We start from the raw sequence: 16,969 nt of genomic DNA, 5'->3' as shown, positions 1-16,969 counted from the left end.
CCAAGGAGCACACAAGGTACACATCGATTAACAAACTGGAGTATGAGAATGAAAGGCTCCGAAATGATCTTGCAAAACTTCATGGCAATGGAAAATCAGCATGGACGAATCAAAATATATATGCAGATAGCGTGAGGCACGGCTACCAAAGCCCAATGAAAATGAAAGAAAACGAAGATAGGTAAGCTGACTCGTTACATTAAAATAGACGTTTATAGTGCTGTAATGGAAATGAATTTTAAAGCATTTAAATTATCGTTTAATTCTCTTTAATCCTTTAGCGATTATTTTATAGCGATAATGCTTTTGAAATAACTTAGAGTGAAAGATATTTTGGACTGATTTAAGAAACAATGCATTATTATCCCTAGTATTTAAAAAGTCTTTTAAATTTGTATGAGAAGCACAAATATATAGCCATGAAATGGGTAGGGTGTTATAATGGACTTTATTTGCTACTTCAGACCCATCTTGGAATCTGGGTATATAAAATATGAAAATAAGTAACATTAACTTGCTGTTTTGTGTCATGGGAGCAAAGAAAATCAGATTTTAGCGTATAATTTTTATATATTAAATATACATTTAATATATAGAACCAAATAAATACATTAGATACATATTTCATATCTATCAGTATCAATATATCCAGATAAGCAGTGCAGGGCGCTGTCCTTCCTGACTCAGTTTCAGGAGTAAACATTTCTATGTGATGGCCCCTGCTGCAGTGACCACAGACTCCTACACATTTCACCTTCCAGCGCCTCGGTGCTTGGGAGGAATCTCTGGATGTAAAAGAGGTGTTCTGTGAGTGAAGAGAAGCCTTTGGAAAATCAGTATCCATGTCCACACTATCTCCATAGTTTTTAGCTATCTCCATTCCAACCTTGAGTAAATATGTCAATCCTAAGACTGTAATCATTTATTCCATTTTTAATTAAAGATTTGTGGGGTTGTACTGTTTCTGGAGGCCTTTCACTGTTTTCCCAACCCTGAAAAATGTGCAGAAAAACAAATGAAACAAGTTTCTTATTGGCAAGGCTCCCCAGAGCCATGAATGTGCCAGTATGTCTGGTGGGCCCGCAGCAAGGGCCCTGGCGTCCAGCACTCCCTAAACTCACCTGACAGCAGAGGCGCCCACGTCCCAGGGTCCTGAGAAGTGCTGAACCCATCGGTTCAGAGCCAACTTTTCTCAGAAACCTCACATTATTAACCTGGAAAGACCTTAAACATTGCTTTCATATCCTGTAGCATTTAAAATCTTAGGAAATTCGTCCTCAGAACCAACCTTAATGTGCCCCAATTTTCCATCTAACACATGGGATTTGGTGAGGCTTATGGGAGAAAATTCACAGAAAACAGAGTTTCATAAGTATTACCCACTATCATAACTATTGGTGATAACAAAAGTATTATTATAATAATTGTAATACTTCTCTATTAATTTATAGTGCTGCTAAGTATATTTTGATAGACATCTAAATGCCTGACTGTGACACATCCTCAGACAGTCGTGGGGGGTAGAGGTGACACACCAAGGTCATCTTTGTAAGCGAGCAGCCAGTTCTACAAACCCACTGCCATTGAGTCGGTTCTGACTCATAGCGGCCCTCTATCGACTTTCTGAGGTTCTAAGTCTTTTATGGGAGCCTATAGCCTCATTTTTCGCCTGGGTTTGAACCTCCAACCTGTGGTTAGCAGTCTAAAGTACCCAAAAGTGCCACCAGATAAAGTTATAAATTCAGAGGCCATTTTCTAAAATGTTGGTTCACAATCTTCTGAGTGTTGTGTAGCTCTGCCCCACCTCTGCTGGCTCCGCCTGCTATGTCTTAGGAGATGTTCTTGTCCGGTGCCGGAACAGCAGCCGCTCAGAAGTGCTCAGCCGTCAAGTGGAAGAAAATGAGGAGGGGGTGGCTGCTACCTGCAGGAAAGGTCCTGATGGTGGGAATGATGCCCCCGGTGGTGGCAGCCACAGGGCAGAAAGGGTGTGAGGAGGATACAAACAGGGCCCTGGGGAATGTGCCCCCGTTGACTGGCCAATAAAATGGAACACAGTCCAAAGGGGCCCATTCTTGATGTGGGTGGAAGAATATGTTTTCTAATGTACTTTCTTTATAAAGTATCTCCCAATCCTATGGTTTCGGTTCTTTATGAGTCTAATTACATCCACACCACACACACACTTTATCATTCTCTCAGTGTGAAAGAAAATCCACCCCAAAGAGACGAGGAGGAGTCTTGTGTGCGTTAGATGTGCCCTGCACTGATCCATTCACTATGTGGCCGGACATGGCTTTCTATTCTGGCTGGTTTGGAACAACCTTGAAAGCCTTAGTTGAGGGTGCCAGGTGGTGTTAGGTAAACAAAAAGACCCTGCTTTGTTATTTTGTTTAAGTATTTTATGTTTGGAATGCCCTCTTCTTTCCTGTTTTGTGAGGCACAGCAGAACGTGTTGAACGTGCCTGACAAAAATCAGGCAGTAGGGACCCGGCGCCGGCACAGGAGGTAAAGAGCTCAGCGGGAGAGTGTCTTAATAAGCAGTTTGAAGGACTATTTCTGCTGCGGAGCCCCGTGTCCTGCCAGCTGCATTTGTTCAAAGTTTCATTAAATTTGTTTTAATGCCTTGTCTGATTTCAGTGTTCTCCTGTGACCTGGTTTTTAAAAGAAACGGCATTTCAAATGTTCTGAATAAATTATTATCACATAAAACCCCCGACAGGAAAGAGTTGTCAGGCTGCAAGGACAGGGGCTCACCAGAGGGGAGGACGCTAAGACACAGCTCTCTCTATTAATTTTAACAAGTAAAAAATGAAACGCCCTTTCTCTCCCTCACACAGCCACAGTCAGACTGGAAATGCGATATCTATTTACTAGGCATAAATTCATCCAAAATACAAATTAATATACGAGGGGGCTTGAAAAAGCTCGTGGGAAAATGCCATTATGTTTTAATTCCATTTTTCCACGAACCTCTTGAAGCCCCCATGTATAAGTTATTTCTACATACATATGCAATTAGCTTCTTAATTAATAAGGGGAAAGAAAACTTTCAGGTACATGTATACTGAAGATACTGTTCAATAAACTTCTCAAGCCTGAAGTATAATTTTTAGCTCTCTCTCCTGAGGATTTGAGCACCATATTATTCATATAATCTTCCATCCACTTTGAAGTAGTTTGATTTATGTTGTTTTACACCGGTTAGAGTGAAGTTAAGAAGTGTTTAATGTCTATCCCCTGATGCATTTTCAGATATCCCTTAAGATTTGTTTTCCAATAAGATAGTTACTTAATACTTTAAAAAAATTATGAGTGAGTTATAATTGAATTTGGTGAGAATGTGTCGAATATACTTTAGATTCTAATTTTGAAGTTTTAAGGATAATTTACAAACTAATTTGGACTAATGACATCCAGAGCTATTAATATATAACTAATTTTAATGGCAAACCGATTTTGTAATAAGTAATATTTTATCTATGTGAGCTACTAATACATAGTTAAAACTGAATTTATGGTTTTAAAAGTTTTATCATATTATATTGGTTAAGCTGTTGGCAGTCACAAACATTAATCATTAAAACAGCTTCAACCCTAGTTAATAAATTTTCTGTTACTTGAAAAAACACACACTGAGTCAGCAGGTATGTCCTAACCACTATGGGGTCTCTTCTCTCTCCCCAACAAAAAGAAAAAGAAAAGAAAGAAATGTCTTCTGGGAGCCCAAAGCAAGTTGAGAAAAAACGTACCATAGCTTTGCGTAATAAAGAACCAGAGATAGAAGTTTGAACAGGTCTAGACCGGGGAACTACTGACAAAACTGGGAGAATTGTATGGCGTGTTAGAAGTCGAGGCTGGAAAAGGGTAAATTAGCAGAGGCTGTGCTGGGCTCCTCTTCCATGCTGAGGGCATTCCCCTCTAGCCCAGGGGGAATCAAAGCAAGGACATGATTGGATGCACACCTCAGAAAACTCTGGAAACTGTTGCAGAGTCTACTCAAGTCTCAAAGGCATGGAGTTCTGCGCCCCAATCAAGTAACTGGATCCTGCCCTTTGGGGAAGAACAGGTGGATCAAGAAAGAGGCAGGTGTGCAAACAGAACAAGGGAATGGTGCATGTTTTAAAATTAGGAAAGGGGTATGTGTCAGGGCTGTATCCTCTCACATTATTACTCAACCCGTATGCAGAGAAAATGATCAGAGAAGCTCGATTAGATGAAGAATGTGGCATCAGGATGGGAAGAAGCCTTAACACCCTTCGATATGCAGATGACACAGCTCGCTTGCTGAAAGCGAGGAGGATTTACAGCACTTGCTGATGAAGATCACGGATTGTAGCCTTCATGTAAAGATGACCAAAATCCTCACAATTGGACCAACAGGTAACATCATGATAAATGGAGAAAAGATTGAGATTGTCAAGGATTTGGGCTTGCTTGGATCCACAATCCAAGTTCATGGAAGCAGCAGTCAAGAGATCAAGAAGGGTTGCATTAGGTAAATCTGCTGCACGAGACCTTTTCCGAGTATTAAAAAGCCAGAATGTTCCTTTGAGGACTAAGGTGCACCTGACCCAAGCCATGGGATTTTCCATCGCCTCATCTGCGTGTGAAAGTTGGACACTGAGTAAGGAAGACTGAGGAAGAACTGATGCGTTTGAATTGTGACACTGGAGAACTATGTTGAAAACACTACGGACAAACAAATCTGTCATGGAAGAAGTAACAGCCGGAGTGCTCCTTAGAGGCAAGGATGACAAGATTTCGTCTCACACACTTTGGAAATGTTGTTAGGAGAGACCAGTCCCTGGAGAAAGACATCATGCTGGGTACAATGGAGGCGCAGCAATCAGAAGGTGGAGGCTGTCCACCAGAAGGATCGACACTCTGGCACTACGACAATGGACTGGGGCGTGGGAATGATTGTGAGGAGGATGTAGTGTTTCCTTCTGTTGTGCACAGGGTCCCGATGGGTCAGAACCCACTGGATGGCGCCCAACAGCGAAACAACAAAAGGCCTTGGGAAAAGCCTGCCGAAAAGCACGGTGGACCTGAGCTGCGACAAGATACTCAAGCCTTCGGAAAGAATCTTTTAGATAGCTTTTAAATTGATATACTTAGCATTTTATGCAAGGTGGTTTTATGAAGCATTTGAACAGCTATAGTCTAGAATAAGAACTCGTCAGATATAAAGATGATTTAAAGCAAAGTACTAATCTAGTCCTTTCTTTACCATCTCTATTTTTTATTGATCTTATAATAAAGAGAATGTTCCTATATAAATTTTAGTAATTAACACCATAAAACTGTACCTATACATCCAAAGCAAAATGGAAAATTGAGATAATTATTTAGATAATTTAGGATAAATAATGCTTTGCCTGACATCTCTATATAATTGAAATTATGAAGAGATATATATTTCTTTGAAATGTAGATGGTAGCCTCATTCAAATTAAAAGGTTCAGCTAAAGATTATTTGCAAAGGCACCATGCAATTGTTGTAATTCTATTTGAATTGTGGGATGTTTCATCTTATTGTGCACATCATAAACCATGTATTTGAATTTAATTTGCTGTTCTGTTTCCATGGTAATTATGGTTTGTGAGAATGAGTTTTAAAAAAAAGATGTATTTTAAGATAAGTAAAAATGGAAACATGTTGTTTGTTTTATGTACAAATTTACAGATGCCTCACTTAACTTTTATTGCTATTTGTATGCATAGCTTTGAAAATGTTTGCATAATAAGAAACCATTGTATATAGATAGTTTGGGGATACGAACAGAAAAATAATATGATTTTCTTTAGCTGTCAAATTAAAATATAAAGAAAGGCTTTGTAAATGGTTCATATGGACTATGGAGAGTTTGATTATTAAAACTAGTTACTTACATGGATGGTATTTTTATAAGTCCTTGGTCTGATTATTTTTATTAAATTTATACCTATTTTCATGAATTAATGTTCAGGAAATATAATTCTCAAACAGCCTACACTGTTAAGATCCTTTTGTGCAAAAATTTAGGGTACATTAACTTATTTGGTTGGATGGTTAGCAAAACAAAAACAAGTTCCATCGAGCCTCGCCTTCCAACCGGTCGCTTTGCACAGGCATCCACTTCCATATCATGTCTTTCATCTAAGTGACAGGATTTGAAGTCAAGAAAGCCTGGACTTGACCCAAAAGCACTACTTCCTCGTCGTTTATATTGTTTAATAAGCAACTGATTGGATAAGCAGCCTTCGTTTCCTCATCTGTGAATAATGTCCACGTTGTAAGGAGATTTTGAGTGACATGAGCTTTAACCTATGTAATAATCACAATGCCCGATCTTTATTGAACCCTTACCGTGTGCCCGGAATTGTGTTCCGAATGCTTCCCGTGTATTCGGCACTCTAGGCAGATAGCAGTCATTTCATACAGAGGAAAAAAATCAAGGTCACACAGACGGAAAGCAACCTGCTCACGGCCACACAGCAAAGAAGTGGCGGAGCCAAGAAATTACATCAATTGGAACTGTGTTGTAAACGATGAAGCCCTATAGGCATGAGGCAGGCGTAGTGTAGGTTAAGCCTTGGGCTGCTAACCAGAAAGCCTCTCCTAAGGAGAAAGATGAAGCGTCTGCTCCCATGAGTATTTCCAATCTTAGAGACCCTGAAGGGGCAGTTCCACGCTCCCCTATAGGGCAGTTCCACGCTACCCTATAGGGCAGTTCCACACTCCCCTATAGGGCAGTTCCACGCTACCCTATAGGGTTGCTGGGAGTCAGGATCAGCTCGAAGGGGGTGAGTTTGGGTTTCAGGTTTGGGTTGATTTGGGTTTTATAGAAAGTATAATCGATATTATGCAAAGCCATGTTCTGGCATCAAAATAAAATGTAATTCTTTCAAGAGAGCCAGTAAAGTTGTGTACCGGAAAAAAAGAAAAAGAGCATGTGTTTAAAACTGTCTACCTTACAAATCCGGCTGGACCGGAGGATGTACACTGGTACAGGTGAGAACTGGAAACACAGGGAATCCAGGGCAGATGATCCCTTCAGGACCAGTGGTGAGAGTGGCGATACTGGGAGGGTAGAGGGAAGGTGAGGGAGAAAGGGGGAACCAATTACAAGGAACTACATGTAACTCCCTCCCTGGGGGATGAACAGTGGAGAAGTGGGTAAAGGGAGACTTCGGATGGTGTAAGTTATGACAAAATAATAATAATCTATAAATTATCAAGGTTTATGAAGGAGGGGGGCCCGGGGAGGGAGGGGGAAAAAATGAGGAGCTGATACCAAGGGCTCAAGCAGAAAGCAAATGTTTTGAGAATGATGAGGGCAACAAATGTACAAATGTGCTTGACACAATGGATGTATGTGTGGATTGCGATAAGAGTTGTACAAGCCCCCAATAAAATGATTTAAAAGAAAAAAAACTGTCAAGGACACAATAGATGAATATATGGATTGTGATAAGAGATGTAAGAGCCCCCAATAAAAATATTTAATTAAAAATAACTGTCAAGGACATCTGTATTAGGTGTTTTGAGATTTTTCACAAATTGGGTTTTTTGTTATTAAATGACAAAAAATGAAAGACTCGAAGAGGTATTATAGGCAATAACAATAGCAGAATGGGTTTAAAGAAAAAACAGTTATAAGGTTTTCTGAAGTGAAGAGCGTATTCATCAGGAAAATCGTTTTCAAAGAAATACCCCGATGCCCAGACGACTTTGCGATGTCCCCTCCCCGGGGCCCCTGGGGAGCCATCAGGAACATGGAAGGCCTTTGCGCCGTCCACCACCCTGTGCCATGAGAGCAGCAATAACCCTGCGTCCTCTTTCAGCCTGAGCCAAGACTGCGAGACAGCCACGAGCACAACGCCCCCACTGCCGCCTTTGATGTTCCAAAGCAAGGAAATGGCAAGCCCTTTGGTGAGCGATGACGAAGTATTCCCACTGGTGAGTGGCTGGTTATTGGAATCTTTCCCCCTTTAAAGAGTGATTGCTTCACTCGTACCACTGATAGCAATACGCTGATGTACACAGCGATTGAAATTTGTAGAAGGTGCTCCTTGAATAGGATTCATGTGGCCATCCCTGGCTAGGAGGGAAAGATAGCATTTTCGTTCGTGATTCTTACTCTCTGGTGCTGACCACAAATCACTGGTAATGTGCACATTCCTTGGACCCTCACAAGCTACACGTGATCCTCTGTGTCTTTTTAAAGAAATCTTTTTATTGCCTCAGACATGCTTGCCAAAACATGCTCAGATGCTAAGTGGGCCGCTTGATGACTTACCAGAAGGGGAGCACATCCGTGTGCTCAGATCAACAGCAGCCACTCAGATCGGCAGAGCAGGGCCAGCACTCCAGAAGACCCTTCGTCCTCCCTTCTGCCTGCTCCCAAGGAGCCGCTGTGCTGACTTCGGACACCGTGAACGAGCTTTCTCCACTTGTACATTTGAGCTAGTAGAATCACACTGTGTGAGTTCCTTTGTGTCTGGCTACTTTGATTCAACACGAGGTTTGTGAGATTCATCATGCACATTGTTTCAGTGACTCATTTTTATTTCTCTGTGGTACTCCAAGATATGTAAATAACACATGCAGGGATACTACAACTTGCTGACCCATTCTACGGCGATGGACATGTGTGTTATTTCCACTTTGGAGCGAACACAAACGATGCTGCTGAAACACTTGTGCCATGCGTGTGATGCATATACAAGGGGACTTTTAAAAATACAGGGAAACAATTCCCTTATCTTTTCATTCCTTTTTTCCCATCAACTTTTTGAAGCCCCTGGTATGTACACATGCCCACTTAATATAGACCTAAGAGTTGAATTGCTGTGCCACTGAGAACAGACAGACAGACAGACAGGTGTGGCTGTAGACGTAGCTATAGATATGAAAGTTTGGCTTTGGGGGTCCTGTCAAACAGGTCGCCTAAATATTTGAGTCAATTACTGCCCCGTAAATAGCACATAAGAGTTATCTTTGTTCTGTATCCCTCCCAACACTTGGTATTACCAGTCTTTTCATGGTTACCCATTCTGGTTGCTGTGTAATAATACCTATTGTGGTTTTAACTAGAAGTTATCTGTTGCCTAATGTATAGTTCAGCATTTTTTCACACGTAAAATACTATATGTTGATATCCTTCTTTTTGAAGTGCTTGTTCAATTTCCTTGATTAATTTTCTATTGGATTATCTTTATTTTAAGTGATTTGTAGGAGTTCTTTATATCCAGAGATATAAGACTTTTGTTGGTTACATGAACTGAAAACAGCTTCTCCCACTCTTACTTGCTTCTTCACTTTCTTAGTGATATTTTTTATTAACAGAAATTCCTAATTTCATGGTAGTTCACTCAATGAATCATTTCTTTCATTGTTAGTACATTTGGTGTCCTGTTTTTTGTTGTACATTTTCCTTCATTTACCTTTTTATGATAAATTAAGTGAAGGTTTATAACACAGATCAGTTTTCCATTCAGCAATTCATTCACATTTTGTTTCATCTCATTGGTTGCAATGCCTACAATCTAGCATCATTTATTCCTCCTCTTCCCTGTGCTTCCTGTCCTGCATTTTGTCTCCGATGAATGCTGCCCTTTTGATCTGCAGTGATTGAGTATTCTAAGATGTTCATAACTTCCCTAATGTTATTGTTCCCTCTCGAGGCTTGTTTTACTGCCTGTGAAAAACGCTTTCCCCTTTCTCAAGTGTATAGAGGCATTATCCCGTGTCATCTTCTATGAATATGGGTTCTTTGCTTTTCATGTAGATCCCAAATCTACCTGGAAGTCATTTTTTGTGCGGTGTGAGACAGAGATCTAGATCACCTTCTTCTATGTAAATATTCAATTGTCTCTGCACCACTTATTCCAGTCTTGTAGATTATGTTGGCTATTCTATAGTCACAATCAAAGTAATGATAGTTTCATTTCATGTTTTAAAGTCTTGATACTTATTTTTTCTTCTTTTGCTTACTGTACTGACTAGGAGCTCCAATAAATTTGAATGCAAATGCTACTACCAACATCCTCCTCTAATTCTCAGTCACAAAGGCAAATCTTTCATTTTTTCACCATTACATATGATATTTGCTATAAATATTTTATATTTTGTTTGGATTGTTTTTTACCCCATGAATAGATATTGGATTTTATCAAATGCTTTTCCTGTATCTATTGAAATATATGAGGGGTTTTTTCTTTTGCTCTGCAAAGGTGATGTTTTATCTTGATTTTAAATTATTAAACCAACCTTGTACTCTTGGAATAGACCCCACTTAGCCATTGGATGTGGAATTTTTGCTTTATGCTTCTGATAGAAATAAGCCAATAATTTGCCTTTGCTGTGCTTTTCAAATGTTGATCCCATGCTTATCCTGACCCTCATAAAACAAATTGAGAAGTGGTCCTAATTTTGGTTTTTATATTTTTCGGTTCTTGAATCTTTGTGACAGTTTTAATTCTCCTGTGAAAGTGAGTCATTGAAAGGGCATTCTCAGAAGGGGCATTCTCTGGGAAGCAGGCCAGGGGAGGGGTGGAAAACTGCAACTTCCCAAGTGAGACAGGAAGCTCCAGTTCAGCCAAGGACTCTGTCAGCAGCCAACAATGATGCCGAATGCAGGAAGATCACGGGCCAGTGGGTGGAAAGTCTTGTGGATCCAGTGGCAGTGGAAGCAACTCAGTGCTGGCGTAGGTCTCCATATAGCTCCTCCAGCTCCAGGGCTCTGGCTCCATCAGCATAACTCCATGTGGCTTGTCAATAGGAAAGTAAAGCAGAGAGTATGTGTGTCCTGCCTCCTGGGAGGAAGACAGGAGTTCCCAGAATCCTCCAGAGAAAGCCATGCCCAGAGGACCATTGACTATGACCTGATTGGTAGGCTCCGACCGCCAACCCTTCACTCAAGTGGACAGGAGATTATGGAAGTGCCACACTTCCTTTACTGTAAAGTAGGACCAAAAATGCAACGCCATTGAGCCAATTCAGACTCAATGCGACCCTATAGGACAGGGAAGATCTGTCCCTGTGGGTTTCTGAGACTGTAAAACTTTATGGGAGTAGAATGACTCATCATTCCCCTGTAGTCCATCGGGTGGTTTCAAACCGCTGACCTTGTGGTTAGCAGCCCAAAGCATAATTATGGCACCATGGCTCCTTATTATAAACGAGGAAGGATCCTGAACATTAAGCAGAGTCCTGTGTCAATAAATCCATCATTCTGTGAACTTTTCTGGTATATAATATGCTTACCAAGACTCCATATGCAGGAAAGGCAAACCCATACGTAAAATCCGTGTCAATCCTGATCAGGACAAAGATTGCCCTTTTGAAGGTCTAAGGGAGATGATGTCACCAAATTGCCACCAAAATGGTGGTTGGTGTCCTTGGGGGATGGTGTCATACTAGGAGCTCCGCTGTAATCTTTATTTTAAGTAGGTTAACCATTCAATAGCAACCGTAGCAAGATGATGATCCTTGGTGAAGGGGAGACCATGCTATTGACCCATGCGCAGTTCTCACGGAGGTGGCCGGACGCAGAGGCTGGGTGACATCAGCTGATGAAGTCAACCTGTCTACTCAATTAGAGTCTCTGCCTTTTAGGGGTCAGTCGCATGGCAGGAGCTGTTTTACAAGTAATTTCCTTTTCCACTGCAGATGGCCTGGCCTTGTTCAGGAATCCTAAGGGTCTGTAACACAGCTTGTCCACTGAACCTTGTCAGAAGCCCCACAGGGTATTTTTCTCTATTAGCGACCCCTCTAGTTAGGATGCTCCCAGGTCTTTTGGCCCCAGCAGAAATGCTGCTTGTGTACCCCATTCTGAACTTGCTACCGAGCCCGCCTTTCTCTGAGCCTACCTCAAAAAACAGCCTCTGTGTCACCTGAAAAACAGATCAGGTGACTCACTCTTCCCCAGTAGGGGCCATATTCCCTTCAGATTCCGAAGGGGCCCACCCAGGGTTGGCGTGATAGATGAGGGAAGTTGAATCCATTTGTGCTTCACTCAGAAGAGGGTGCTGTGGTATGCCGTGCCATGGCACCTCTGAAATCGCCACCAATGTGCCAAATGCTTACAGCTTGATGGATTTTATCTCTTACCCTTCACAGTGTGTCTGTCTTCCCAAGGCCTCTATATACTTTCCATTTCTTGCCCATGGTGTTCTCAAACTTATGTTCATGTTCATACAAGATGCCCAAATAGCTCAAGCCCCGTGGGAATTTACTTTGGCAGTATAGCATTGGAACAAGACTGTGGATGGATACTGTCGTCCATCCATGTGAATGCTAACTGCTTCTGATCCTCCTCCTTGTGGGGTATTAAACAGACTCTCTGTGTCAGATCAATAGCAATCACATAGCCAGGGCTGCGATATTCTACTACAGTCAAGATGCTGTCTCTGGCCCAGCAGCTACAGCCGAGGTGACTAGGTCTACAGTAGTCCACTACCATCTGTCATATTCCATACCATGTTTTTGCAGGGGCCGAACTAGCAAACTGAATCCTCCTCCAACAAGGTTCACCTGTTTACAGATTGTTCCCTCTTCAAAACAGGAACGGAAGGAAAACCCAGAACATAACACTAAAATAAAAATTCCCGCTTATATTTTGAAAGTGACTTAAAAAGTTTTGTTTTGTTTTGGAATGAACCCAACCCAACCCACTGCCATTGAGCTGATTTCCTCCCGTGGCCCTGTGGGGGTTTCCAGGGCGGTACGTCTCACAGGAGCGGGAAGCGTCATCTTCTCCCACAGAGCGCTGAGGGCTCTGAACCAGGCTTTGTAGTTCGCAGTCCAACTCTCACCCACCGGCACCACCAGCTCTCCTCTTTTGGAATGAATGCTGTAAAACCAACGGATATTTGCCTTTTCTTCTTCAGCCACAAGTGTTTTTGTGGCTGTTTTTGCAAACGAACACTGAACGGGTCACACTTAATACATAGCACATCCTATTACTGTGCAGGTTAGACCGGTCACAGGAGACACCCCACCCCTGAGACCCCCAGCATTCGGGCTCTCCCTCCTAGGAGCCAGTGTCCCCCATGTGCCACATATCAACTCCAGACAAAAGTTTGATCAATTACCATCCTTGTAAAACCAATTCTTCATTTTCCCCTTATATAACCCTTCTTTGCCCATTTCTATTAAAATGTTTAACCTATTGGAGTTGCTAATTTTCAGAGAAGAATCATTGACTTGGCAAATTGGTGGCGTGTGTTCCAGGCAGGCTCCAGAGCAATTACATGTTCTCTGCCTTTGCCCTTGGACACTGCACCATTCATGCCTCAAGCCCTCCAATGTGGCGCTGCCGTGGTGTTTGCAGTTCCCCGGGGGTTCATTAGCCCTGGCTGCAGGACACTGGTACAGGGGGTCGATGCTAGAAGGAGGGTTTCATTCAGAGTGGTAGTGAGTGTCGGGGCAGAATCAAGCCTGGGACTATGTAGTGAAAACAGGCTCTGCGTCACTTCCCTAAACCGTCTTTCTTTGTCTCTTTAGTCCCCCCCAGATATGTCCGTCCCAGCTTCTTTGGCTGCCCAGCATTTCCTTCTGGAAGAAGAGAAGCGAGCGAAAGAACTCGAGAAACTTCTAAATACACATATTGATGAGCTGCAAAGACACACAGAATTCACTCTTAATAAATACACCAAGCTGAAACAAAATAGACACATATAGCTTTTAAACTTTTTTTTTCAATTTGTCTCCCCCCACCCCAAGAAGAAAGAAAGAAAAAAAAAGCTCTGGCAAAATATTTACAAAGCCCATTCACGAAACTGAGAAATTTTGTTCTGTATTCTTGAGTAAATCGTTTGTTAGGCAGCCAGAAAACAGTATTTTATTCCACAAAGCTATTTGTTTTTCGGCATTAACATACTAAATTGTTCTACTGTCGAGTTACGATAAAATAAACATGACACCTCCAGCAGCAGTCTCTTCCCGGTCTACGGAGTATTTTGGAATTCACTGTGCCGTCTCCCCTGGAATCATGTTCCTCCGGACAACACAGATAAGGGAATGAGAGGTGCCACGTCCCAAATACGACGAACGAAGTGCAGCCAGACGCACTAGGTGTGACAACTCAAGGATTCCTAAAAAATATATATATGATTAAAGTATTTGGGGCTACACACACACAATGTTATATGGTTGTTGTTGTTTTTTATAAAGATTGCTTTATTGTTTGTACAGTCACCTTTCTACTGCCTTTGTTTTTAACTCAGTAAAGGACATGGAACGCGCTATTCACACATGTGAAATACATGCGCTAAAGATGAATGCTTTGCTGTTAGAACTAATTACTGCACGGATGTGAACATGATAAAGAAAATAGAAAGCATTATTGTTGCTCCTTTCTCCTTTGTAACCACCTCTGTTTTTAATGCAATAAAGGGCATACAAAATTCTATGGACTATAACTTAAATGCCAAATATGTATAAAACTGGTAATAGCATAGGAATGAACAACTCCATTCAGGTTGCAAATATACACCATGATAATTCAAGATTAGTTCTTTAAAAAAAAATAAGATCTTAAAAAAAAAAAAAGATCTTAGGATCAGAGTTTCCATTTTGAAAAAGAATGCTGAAAAACGGATGCAGTTATTCAAGGTGAATCCTATAGCTTCTATAGTCACGCTGCCTTTAGACAGCCAGCATCCCTTTCACATGACGGAAGCATGGCCTCAGGTATAGAACCTGTATCAGAGGCTTCAAAACGTTCATGGAAATAGTGCATTGTTTTCCCCACCAATCATTTGAAACCTCCTCGTATTTGAATAGTTCTGGGTATTTGCCATGTGCCTTCACACAGCATTAGACACGTAACCCCCAAGCAAGTCCGTGAGCAGGGCTCGTACACTTGACCCTGGGGTATGTTAAGAAACTTACTCAGAATCATGGCCATCAGAAGAGTCAGAGAAGGGACCTTAGCCCCCATTCCTGGTTCGGCTCCTCTATCACCTTTTGTCAGCAAGCAGATGGTGAACAGCGCAAGGCATGTTGGATGGCAAAACATCACAAATGTACAAAGCCTTTCAAGTACCCATCAAAGAACTTTATGAAGGACTAATAAGTGCTAAGGAGTCTTGGTGTCCCAGTGCTTAAGCACTTGGCCGGCAACCAGTAAGTCAGAATCCCTAAGCCACCAGTTGCTTCCAGGGGAAAGATGGGCTTGTCTGCTGCCCTGAAGTTCACAGCCTTGGAAGCCCCGGGAGGCAGTTCTAACGCTGTCCTGAAGGGTGGCTGAGTCAGAATCAACGTGTGGGCAATGTGTTACAGATAATGGTCACCTCCTCTTCTGTGGTGGGCTCCGTCCCTCAAACAGCACTCGTGTGCTTTTATGTCTAGTTTCTGTTCATTCATTGCAATGGCCATGCAGAATGCACGGACAGCATTCATGATTAAATGGTTTATTGAGGACGTTAGCAGGGGAGAAAGGCTTAGGATGCCGTTGTTTGTTCACTGGGATGTATTACAGAGTTCTTCGAGGGCAGCTAACAAATGCCCAAAGGTGAGCCTCTCCACGGTCAACCTCAACCCAAAAGCAATCAGCTCCTTGGGTCAGTAATCCCAGCTCCCAGAGGCACCCCACTCTGCACCCCACCCTCCAGCTCCAAAGCACTCAGCGTTACCTGCTCTGCGCCCTGGGAAGTCCACTGCTCTATTTCACGCTCTGGCCCCTGGTTCTGCTGTGGCTGGTCTGGATGTCGCAGTGTCCTCCGGATCCAGGAGGTTCACTGTACAAGGATCCCAGGGTCCATAGGACATGCTCCACGTTGGGCTCTTGCTTGTAGTAAGATCTCCTCTGATTGTCATACCCCACAGGATGGCACCCAATGAACCCTGGTCACAGTCGCAGATTAATCTTATCAGTATCTTCCCCAACCTCCATACCAGACCCAGGCAGAGAGAGATTGGTGGCAACTAAAGACCGTGGGTAGAAGAGGCGCATTAGGTAACTCACTGCCCCTGCATTCAGTAATTTCTACCTAGACATGAAAGAGGCGGTGTAGTGGTTATGAGTTGGGCTGCTAACTACAAGGTCAGCAGTTGGAAACCACCAGATAGCTCTGTAAGAGAAAGGATTTTCTACTCCTCTAAAGAGTTGCAATCTTGGAAACCCACAGAGGCAGTTCTGCTGTCCTGTGGGGTAACTATATGAGTCAAGTCAACCTGATGGCAGTGAGTTTTTCAATTTGTAGAGAATTGTCATCTTAGTAATACTGACCCTTGCAATCTCTGAACAAGAATCTCTATGTCAATCTTCTTTACTTTTCTCTTTAAAATACTTTGTAAATTTTTATGTACAAGTCTTGTATTAATTTGTTACATTTATTCATAAATATTTTACTTCATTGTAATTTTAAAATTGAATTGCATTTCTTAATTTCATTTTCAGATTGTCTATTGTTAGTCTACGGAAATAGATTTTTAAATTTTGTTCTTTTATCCTTTGACCTTGCTAACCCTGTTTATCCTACGTGTGTCCGTCACCCTCCCCCCCCTCGCAGGCACACATTCCTTAGAATTTTCTACAAACAGAACATTTTGTCTGTGAATAAGGACAGTTTTAATTTGTCTTTTACAATATGGGCACCTCATTTTTTTCTATCTGATTACACTAACTAGAAACTTCTAAAACAATGTTGAGTAACAGTGGTAAGAGCAAACATTGTTGCCCACTCCCTGATCTTAGGGCAAGCGTTCAGTCTCTGTATGAGTTTTTGAGCTGCCTTTACTTAGACTGAAGAAGTTCCCGTGTGTCTAGTTAGAGTTGTTCTCATGACTAAATGTTGGATTTAGCTCAATGGGCTTCTTGGCTCTATTGAGATGATTATGTAGTTTTTGTACTTTATTGATACATCACATTTATTTGTTTACTTATAGATGATAACCCAATCTTACATTACTGGAATCAATTCCTTTTGGCCATGGTGCATAATTCTCCTTTTTTTTCATGTTGCTGGATTTGGTATG

The 16,969-nt window shown here is 41.8% G+C and overlaps 1 protein-coding gene across 1 annotated transcript in view; it reads left to right on the top strand.

Annotated features, from left to right (window-relative positions):
- Positions 1 to 14,397, top strand: part of DEUP1 (deuterosome assembly protein 1) — a 112,580-nt gene extending 98,183 nt beyond the window's left edge. Inside the window, exons 11-13 of the mRNA XM_004708961.2 lie at positions 6 to 181; positions 7,828 to 7,942; positions 13,493 to 14,397. Coding sequence (XP_004709018.1) covers positions 6 to 181; positions 7,828 to 7,942; positions 13,493 to 13,669 — 468 coding nt within the window. The 3' untranslated portion in view covers positions 13,670 to 14,397. The remainder of the gene's footprint in view (positions 1 to 5; positions 182 to 7,827; positions 7,943 to 13,492) is intronic.
- Positions 14,398 to 16,969: the final 2,572 nt, after the last annotated feature.

The sequence above is a fragment of the Echinops telfairi genome, unplaced genomic scaffold, assembly GCF_000313985.2.
Source record: "Echinops telfairi isolate 266 unplaced genomic scaffold, ASM31398v2 ScPeMD7_1713;HRSCAF=2227, whole genome shotgun sequence".
NCBI lineage: Eukaryota > Metazoa > Chordata > Mammalia > Afrosoricida > Tenrecidae > Echinops > Echinops telfairi.
This window is presented reverse-complemented; position numbering and strand designations above follow the sequence as displayed.